The sequence below is a fragment of the Thamnophis sirtalis genome, unplaced genomic scaffold, assembly GCF_051295495.1.
Source record: "Thamnophis sirtalis isolate CommonGarterSnake01/CBP01778 unplaced genomic scaffold, rThaSir2_p1.2 scaffold_4, whole genome shotgun sequence".
Taxonomy (NCBI): domain Eukaryota; kingdom Metazoa; phylum Chordata; class Lepidosauria; order Squamata; family Natricidae; genus Thamnophis; species Thamnophis sirtalis.
Window position 1 is genome coordinate 136662017 of NW_028261384.1, and position 10222 is coordinate 136672238.

Sequence of the window (10222 nt, forward strand, 5' to 3'; positions counted from 1 at the left end):
AAGAGATGCGAACCTTCTAGAATGGCAGAAGGGTATCAACAAATTTGTATGGGCAGGAAAGAAGCCGAGGGTAAAGATGAAAATAATGCAGGATGCACATGAAAGAGGATTGAAATTACCTAACTTAAAATTATATTATAATGCAGTGGCATTATCTGCAATTAGTGATTGGATCCACTTAACCAATGATAGAATATTGAATATCGAGGGACATGATTTGTTATATGGTTGGCATGCTTACTTGTTATTTAACAAAAAATTGGATAAGAATTTTAAAAACCATATTTTAAGAAATGCTTTATTGCGGGTCTGGAAAAAATATCAACACAAACTAAACGATAAGTTGCCCATGTGGGCAATTCCTAGACATGCAATTCAAAATATGAATATAGAACAAAAACATGATAGAACCACTTACAGACAACTTCTCACTTCAGAAAGGGGGGTGTTACAATTAAAATCTTTAGAGGTATTTAAAGAGGAGAAGGTAGTTCAAACATGGTTTCAGTATGGCCAATTACAGGCTAGGTGGAAAATAGATAAAAAAACTGGCTTTGTTAAAGTTGAGGACAATCTGTTTAAACAAATAAGAGATCAAAGCTTAATGCATATAGAGGATATATAATGTACTAATAAAGATGGATTCCAAAACGGAACTGATTAAAGACTGTATGATAAAATGGGCTCAGAATATTGAGGAACCAATAATGCTGGACACATGGGAAAGAATCTGGGTAAGAAATGTGAAATTTACACAAGCAGAAAATTTGAGAGAAAATTTTTATAAGATGTTTTATAGATGGCATTTAGATCCCAAAAAGCTCGCTTCTATGTATCCGAATGTACAACCTAAATGTTGGAGATGTGGTTCTCTTGACGCTACATATTTTCATATATGGTGGACATGTCGTAAGGTTAAGGCATTTTGGATAAAAATATGGTGGATCATGCAAAATATCTTCAAAAGAAGGATAAAATTCACCCCTCAGTTGTTTTTATTAGGTATATGTACTGACTTTACAGCGGTGGAGATTAACTTGGTTCTGTATTTAATAACGGCAGCAAGACTGTTGGTGGCGCAATATTGGAAGAAGGAAGACGTGCCTACAACTCAAGAATGGACTTTGAAAGTTATAAACTTAGCCGAGATGGCAAAAAATTCAGCATACCTTAAAGAACATTCAAACGAGAGATATAAACGAGACTGGAAAAAATGGATTGATTATACACAAAGCAAATATGGGACTAAGAAACTCCAGATAGCCTATGCTTAAGATTAGCAATAAGTTAAACTGTTTAAAGTTTGGGTAACAGTAAGAAGCTGAGTTGTTTTAAGATACTTTAGACTGTGTTTGTTAAAAGTTATACCGTGTACGGGCTCTGGGAAGTCGGGCGGAGGGAAGGAACTTGGGGTTTTAGGGGGAGGGGGGAGGGGGGAAATATAATAGATCTTAAAGTACATGATTGCACTTGTATACTGTGGCTTCTTAATGTTAGGGTAAGAACAGGACAAACTGAAAATATTGATCGATAATACAAATACACCGAAGAGAGGAGTAGAGCGAAAGAAGAAAGAGGGGTAGAGAGGGTGGGAGAGAGGATTGGAGGCAGGAGGAGAAGGAAGGGAGGAAAGATATTGGGAGAACAAACAAAACAAAATAATTTTGTGTCATCAGCAAAGAGGACACAGTTGCTTTTAATGTGATCATACAATAAATGTTTTAATCCCAAAATTGTATACATACAATTTGAATGTAGTAACAACAGATAAAACAAGAAAACCCATTCATGTAGTGTTTCTCAACTCCTAGAAAGATGGACTACAGCTTCCAGAATTCTGCAACTATCGTTACTATTAATGATTATTCCAGCAGTTCATAAACTTGGAATTTCCTCATGTTGGGCAATGTTACTTTAATCCTTTCTTCTTATTAGCTGATCCTTGGTGTTCAGCTCAGGTCTCAGCAGAATGATGTAGCATTTAGGGAAAAAGATACATCCCAGTAATCCAGCACTGGAAGCTAAAATGGAGAAGATCTCCACAGCCAACAAGGCTTTTCCAGTGGAGCTCAGGTAAGTAGGAACAAATAGCACCCAAACACTGCAAAATACCAGCATGCTAAAGGTAATGAATTTGGCTTCATTGAAACTGTCTGGTAATCTGCGAGCACAGAAGGCCACAAAGAAGCTGGTGAGGGATAGGAAGCCCATGTAACCTAGGACACAGGAGAACATCATCGGAGAGCCTTCATTACATTCATTGATGATGGCCTCAGTCACAGAATGCATGTTCAACTGTGGGAATGGGGGGGAAGTTCCTAGCCAGATGGTACAAAGTCCAACTTGGATGAGAGAGAAGAAAAGGACAATGGAGGTTGCCATCCTTTTTCCCACCCACTTCTTCATGTTGGAGCCTGGCCTGGTAGCCATGAAGGCCACAACCACAGTGAGGGTTTTGGCCAAGATACAAGAAAGAGCCACAGAGAAGTTGATGCCAAAGGTTGGTTGTCGGAGAAGGCAAGTGACTTCACTGGGTTGACCAATGAACAAGAGAGGACACAGGAAGCAGAAGTAGAGGGAGATAAGAAGAATGTAGGTGAGGTCCCGATTATTAGCTTTGACCAGAGGGGTTTCTCTGTGCTTAAGAAATATGCCTAATATATGAGCAGTGATCAAAGATAATGAAATAGAAATGGAAGCTAAAGTAATCCCTAGAACTTCCTTGTAAGAAAGATATATTACAGTTTTGTGGATACAGTCATCTTTTCCTTTGGTTGGGTATTGGTCTTCTGGACATTTGAAGCATTTTTCCATATCTTTAAGACAGAAAGGAAGGAAAGAAAAAAGAAAGATTTCAGGTTAATTTGTATTTATACAGAGTGTGTGTATGTGTATGCATGTTCCAGCATAAATCTGGAGCGCCTTGAGTCATTTGAACCAAACTTGGTACACAGATGACTTACCCTCTGGAAACAAATACTAGGAGGGGAGAGACACCCATGGTGTGTGTGTGTGTGTGTGTGTGTGTGTGTGCACGTGCATGCTCAAGCATAACTCTGGACCATCTGGCCTATTAAGGAGAGTGAGTGTGGCATCCTTTAGCAGCAATTTTTTGTGATGTCAGTTCGCAGCTTCCTCTGGAAAGCCAGCTGTGATATCTGCCCTCCAGTGGACCAATGGGGAAGCTCCTGCTGGATTTGGGCCAAAGTACCAGGATTATAGACAGGGCAGGAAAGAGGATATATGTAAGTATGTCAATTTGACCTCATGATTATGGCATATGGCAAGAAACCAGAAGATGGTGATCTCTACTCCCATTTTAGACAGACATTCAGCTAGGTGACCTTCACTCAGTGGCACCAAACATAACATGTACTGCTTTGGATTTCATATAAGTAGAAGACCCAAAAGTATTTTTTCAAGAAGCAACTGGACTTTCTGTTTTTTTCTTGGAAGAGGCTTTGCTTCTCATCCAAGAAGCTTCTTCAGCTCTTCTTCAACTTTGGATGAAAAGGGAAACATCTTGGATGAGGAGCGAGGCCATGTGATGGGGTGAGCTCCTGTCCTTGCCCCATCTTCTGCTAAACTAGCAGTTTGAAAACATGCAAATGTGAGTAGATAATAAGTGCCACTTTGATGGGAAAGTCACAGAATTCCTTGATATCATGCTAGCTATGTAGTCGAGAAATGTCAGTTTCTGAGTTCTGGTTAGCTAACTGACACAGCAGCTTACATTATTGCTGTAAAGTGAGAGACAAGAGACTGTTGTAGCAATGGATAAGGTACCTGTTTTGTTTGAAATCTCTCCTTCTGGGCAAGGAACGCAGTCATAGCAACAAAAATTTTCCCCTTCCTTCTTTTTCTTTTGTTTTCCAGGATGGCATTGTTCATTACATACAGAAAGAGGACAGACCTAATATGAGTAGGAAAAAAAACTGGAATGAGAATGATACATCCCGGTATCTCTCTATACAAGTGATCTTCAACTTACAACAGTGACCATTCAGAGTTTACAGGATTAACGTGATTTTAAAAAGTGAGTTGTGGCTGTTTTTCACACTTAACAACCTTTGCAGCATCCCTGCAGTCATGTGATCAAACTTCAGATCTTTGGCAACTGGTTCATATTTATCAGAATTTGATAAGAGGCGGGGGGGTTCCATCTGCTCTAGCTTAACTTTTTTTCTCTAGTTTAGATGACATTTTTTCCTTTGTTTCCTTAATAACTTAATTATTTGTCCCAAATGGGCTTGTCGATAAGGCAATTGTCAACCCTGGAACCATCTTGAAATGTCTTCAGGGTTGCCACAGTGAGACTGGATGGAGTTGTTGGAAAAGGAAGTGGAAGTAGAGATAGTTGGGGGAATATGTAGCCAAAATAACACTCTTTCTTCTGGGAACCAAGGACACTCTCACCAGCACCTGGAGGAGCATGGATGGGAGACTTCCAGAATGGGGAGAGAGTCCTGATTGGCGCATGTGATGTTTGTGTGTGATGGGAGGAAGAACTTTGAACTGGATGGGAAAAACCTGGGGAAATTCAGAGTTGGCTTTTCACCAGCTGTGCCAGGGTGACATGCCTAATAAATCTACACTTTGAGGAGGCCTCTGGAAATGGAGTTTTGATTTCATTTGGGCTGTTACTTGGAAACCTGGCAGCAACTGGACTTTGCTTTCCTTTGAAGACATTTTGCTTCTCGTCTAAGAAGCTTCTTTAGATTTTCCGTTAGAATTGAAGTGGCATTTAATTTTGTTGTATGAGATGCAGTAACAACAAAGTAAACTTAAACTTAGAGAGGATTCTGCAGTTGCTAATAAAAACAGAAAGGTTGAGATTTCACTGGAAAGAAAATAAGAGTGACTGGTGTTCAGCCTTATGGCATATTTGGTCTGACTGTCCAGGTTCTGTAGTAAAGATAATAACAGTCCTATGCCACTGAGAAACCAAAATTGGGAACTGGGGAAAAGGGAAAGTCCAGAGAAGGAAGCAAATGGAATGATATGGAGAAGTGAAGGATCTCACTTGCCTAAGATCCTTCAAACATGGCAATGTTATCTGTGCTAAATCCAGACCTGATTTGATGGGAAATAAATGTCAGTGATCCATCGGGGGAACATGGGTTCCCCACTCAAGAATCCACAAGAATACACACCTGATTGAAAGCTCTGTGCCACAAAATCATGTCATCATGGATGACAAATTCATCTTCTTGGGGTCCATATGGATGAATCCATCCAATTTTCACTCTCTTGAAGGACCTGTTTGGAAAAACGACCATGTGCACAACGTCAAATCCACCTCTCATCTCCTTTTGCTCATTAAAGGACACTGTGTCACCAGCCGAATTGTTGAAGGAAACCCTTTGAAGATAGGGATGGAGCTAATGGAAAGCCAAGAAGAGAAAAAGGAAACACAACATTTAGAAGAAAGAAAACAAAAGGGATGAATATTCATTAGATGTCATTTCTGCTCACAGTTGTAGTGACCTGGGTCTACTTCCTTAATTCCAGGCATTAGTTCTGATTAAGAAATATTATGACCTCATAAACTTCAAATGAGCCTCAGGCTAATTTCTTCTCTTTCTCTTACCTCTAATGGAGCCAAACTTCCAAAAAGTTGTGAAAAGAATCATTTTAGCTTTTCAAGGGGTGGAGCCCAATATGGAATGAGTCTTGGTCATGTTCCCTACTTCCTATGAAATGGCTAAGTACAATGTGCAATTCCTTTCATTGTTTCATAGTTCAGCTGGTAGGATTTCAACTTTAATACAGGATAGAGCTGGAAGAAACCTTGGAGGTTTTCTAGTCCAACACCCTGCTCAAGTATAGGAGACCCTATACTATTTCAGACAAATGGCTGTCCAGTCTCTTCTTTTTTTTAAAAAAATCCTAATTTCTCATTCTATCTAAAGCTTCAAATCCAAGTAAACACAATCACAAAGATGGTGCAATATAAAAAAATGATAAAATAAGACAGTACTGGACTGCATAAATAGAGGGATAAAATCAAGATCATGTGGTTAATACCACTTTATAAGGCCTGACAGGATAGTAGTCCAATATCTCAAGAAAGAAAAAAAGAAAGAAAGAAAAAAGATCTCAAGGTCTGCCACAAAGAAGAGGGGGTCAACCTGTTCTCCATAGCACCTGAGGGCAGGACAAGAAGCAATGAATGGAAACTGATCAAGGAGAGAAATAACCTTGTTGAGGACTCAGAATGGAAACTGATCAAAGAGAGAAATAACCTAGAACTAATGAGAAATTTCTTGATAGTTAAGAACAATTAATCAGTAGAACAACTTGCCTCCAGAAGTTGTGAATGCTCCAACACTGGAGGTTTTTAAGAAGAGATTGGATAACCATTTGTCTGAAGTGGTGTAGGGTTTCCTGCCTAAACAGGGGGATGGACTAGAAGATCTCCAAGGTCCCTCCAGAACTCTGTTATTTTGTCAGCATATTACTTTCAAGAAGAGATTGGACTGCCATTTGTCAGAAGTGGTATATGGCTTCCTACTTATAGCAATAGCAATAGCAATAGCAGTTAGACTTAAATACCGCTTCATAGGGCTTTCAGCCCTCTCTAAGTGGTTTACAGAGTCAGCATATTGCCCCCAACAACAATCCGGGTCCTCATTTTACCCACCTCGGAAGGATGGAAGGCTGAGTCAACCCTGAGCTGGTGAGATTTGAACAGCTGAACTGCAGTCAGCTGAAGTAGCCTGCAGTGCTGCATTTAACCACTGCACCACCTCGGCTCTCTCTGCTCGGCTTGAGCAGGTGTGTGTGTGTGTGTGTGTGTGTGTGTGTGTGTGTGTGTGTGTGTGTGTGTGTGTTGGACTGGATGATTTATAAGGTCTCTTCCAACTCTGTTAATCTGTTAAATCCATTAAGATATAATTATTTTCACACTCCAGATACAGGAAGTTGTATGCAGTCACAAGTGCTTATGAGAAAACTGAATTTTAGTCATAGAGAGGTCTGAAGAGAAAACACAATGTGATAATGGACATCAAAGTGCTCTGCTTTTTTTCACAATTACCTGCCAAGGTTGCAGCTCAAAAAGTTCAGATGTTTTAACCTTCCTGAAGACTCTCTGATGGGACTGAGATGACAACATGGTATTCAAAGCATGTGCTGCTGCATGAACCCCATTATAGATACTGTAGCTATGAGCCGTGGTTCCCATCTCAAACAAAGGCCTAGGGAGATCTTGTAATCTCTCTTTCCCGGTACACATTTCATTCTTCTCTATTTCCTTACCAGGAACTGGAAAACTACAGTCAAATGCTCGCTCCCAAAACTCATTAAGGAAGCTCTGATCTTTAGTTTTGGATGGTTTTATGCCCTCAAGAAACTCACTGAACCCCGGAAGTTCTCTTGAGTGAATCATAAAGGAAATGGCACCCTGGAAAAAGTCCAAGTCCCAACTCCTTTGCAAGAAGGGTAGTGTGAAATCAATCCCACTTGTCATGACCCATACTTTCATAAATGAATCTTTTAATTTATTCCTGAGGTCTTGCCTGCACAGAATGGTTCTCAGCTGTGCCAGGGTCACTGATTCTCCATAGAGGAGAAACACCATGGTTTTGCGGTCCATTAAAGGGACATCGATATACGCGGTTATTTCAACCATCTCTTCAAAGTTATCCAAATGGATACGCTGTGGGATTTTTTGCCTGTAAGCCGTGCAGATTCCATTCTGGAAAAGCAAAGCTTCCATAGTCTGCAGAAACTTCTGCCCGTTGTCACTGTCATGGATGAACATCCCTATCCAGGTCCATCCAAAATGCTGAAGCAATTTCAGAATCCCCAAGTATTGCTGGGCTTCGTTTGAGACCATAGAATAGAAGGAAGGGACCAGAGTGGAATCAGTCTTCCCAGGGACCAATGCGCCATAGGTGAGCTATGAATATAATTATAATTTTTGAAACCAGGGGCCATCTTCATCTCTGTATGTCTGATTGTGCTACCATTTTTGAAACAATCTGTCCGTGCATAGAAAACCGTGTGCTGGTTTGTCAAGGTTAAGGTTAAAGTTTAATGGATTTGTATGCCGCCCAATCCCGAAGGACTCCGTCAAGGCATGGTGAAGCATGCATTATTTTGGAAACTGTTTCTAAAGTGTTAATGCATAATGCATTTTCAGCAAGAATAGAATAGAATAGAATAGAATAGAATAATAGAGTTGGAAGGGACCTTCAATATCTTCTAATCCAGCACCCTGCTTATGCAGGAAACCCTACATCACTTCAGACAAATGGCTATCCAACATCTTCTTAAAGATTTCCAGTGTTGGAGCATTCACAACTTCTGGAGGCAAGTTGTTCTACTGATTAATTGTTCTGTCTGCTTCTCTCCTTGTATAGTTTCCACCCATTGCTTCTTGTCCTGCCCTCAGGTACTTTGGATAATAGTTTGACTCCCTCTTCTTTGTGGCAACCCCTGAGATATTGGAACACTGCTATCATGTCTCCCCTAGTCCTTATTTTCATTAAACTACACATACCCAGTTCTTGCAACCGTTCTTCATATGTTTTAGTCTCCAGTCCCCTAATCATCTTTGTTGCTCTTTTCTGTACTCTTTCTTACATCGTGGCAACCAAAACTGGATGCAATATTCCAAGTGTGGCCTAAATTTAGAACCTTACTTTTATTTTTTCTTTATTCTTATTTTTTTTGGTCAATTAGCTTTTCCTCCTTTTGGAATCACCAGGAGTTCTACGTGAGAATATATATATATATATATATATATATATATATATATATATATATATATGTATGTATGTATGTATGTATGTATGTATGTATGTATGTATGTATGTATGTGTATGTGTATATGTATATGTATATGTATATGTATATGTATATGAGTTACAACCCCTGGTATGCCCAAATATGGGAGGAAGGTCACACTTCCACTCTCTGTCCTTCGGCTCGTCACAAGAGACCATCCAGACAGAAACCCAATATTTTTACTGTTGCCTTTTTGTTACATTTGTTGTATTTGTGCTGATAAATAAATAAAGGGAGATTAGTATAGATCTATTTCAAGCTATTTAGCTCTCATCAGCTAGCCATACCCTTACTGGGAATCGAACCTGTGCTGTATTGCATCTTAGGCGGATGTGTTAACCACTAAGCCACAGAGCTCGACTCCTTATCTATCTATCTATCTATCTATCTATCTATCTATCTATCTATCTATCTATCTATCTATCTATCTATCTATCTATCTATAGCTATATATCTATATATCTATATATCTATATAGCTATATAGCTGTATATCTATCTATCTATATCTATCTATCTATCTATCTATCTATCTATCTATCTATCTATCTATGTATGTATGTATATATATATATTCTTAAAGTCACAAACCCTGGTATGCCCAAGTATGGGAGGAAGGTCACACTTCCACTCTCTGTCATTAGGCTCGTCACAAGAGACCATCCAGACAGAAACCCAATATTTTTAACTGTTGCCTTTTTGTTACATTTGTTATATTTATGCTGATAAATAAATAAAGGGAGACTAGTATAGATCTATTTCAAGATATATATATATATATATATATATATATATATATATATATATATATATATATATATATATATATATATATATATATATATATATATATATATATATATGTCATTTCCACATTTTATAATGCAAAACTCCCTACCTGTGGAATTTTGTAGAGACCAAGAATATCTGCCATGTAAAAAGAGATATCAGAACCAAGGCCTCCAAGGATGGCTATCAGGTTCTTCTGTCTGGTACATTTGTAGTTGAGAAGAAAGCTATTTGATTTGAAGAGCAGGTCCAAAGTGGTCCGATAAGTCATCTTTGCATCATAGTAGCTGTCGTAGATGTGGAATCCAAGAGTAACGTTAGGCAAGATCTGGAGATCCTCATTGATCTCCTTCACAGCAAAGGCCAAAGCAAGGGCATGCTGGTAGAACTTGGTAACCATACTGAAAAGAGAAGTTCATTCTTTTCCAAACATGCAGAAATCAAGCTTCCAATGTTTACAAAGCTACAAAACCTCCTTAGCCATAATTTAGTTTAGAAAAGAACATCAAATAAAAGAGAGATTTTGCAAACAAGAGTTGGCAAGTAAAAGAGAGATTTTGCATCTTGTTTGCAAAAACTCTCTTTTACTTGAGGTTCTTTTCTAAACTAAATTATGTAAGTCTCCTAGTTTTCAAGATGTG

The 10222-nt window shown here is 38.9% G+C and overlaps 1 protein-coding gene across 1 annotated transcript; it reads right to left on the minus strand.

Moving 5' to 3' along the window:
* Nucleotides 1-1743: 1743 nt before the first annotated feature.
* Nucleotides 1744-9981, minus strand: LOC148046832 (vomeronasal type-2 receptor 26-like). Its single transcript, XM_087714207.1, has 5 exons — nucleotides 9691-9981; nucleotides 7040-7903; nucleotides 5154-5381; nucleotides 3787-3913; nucleotides 1744-2816 (listed from the first exon to the last, which is right to left on the minus strand). Exons 1-5 carry the CDS (start codon nucleotides 9979-9981, stop codon nucleotides 1915-1917), a joined length of 2412 nt encoding a protein of 803 aa, XP_087570333.1. The 3' UTR covers nucleotides 1744-1914.
* Between the last annotated feature and the right edge of the window lie 241 nt (nucleotides 9982-10222).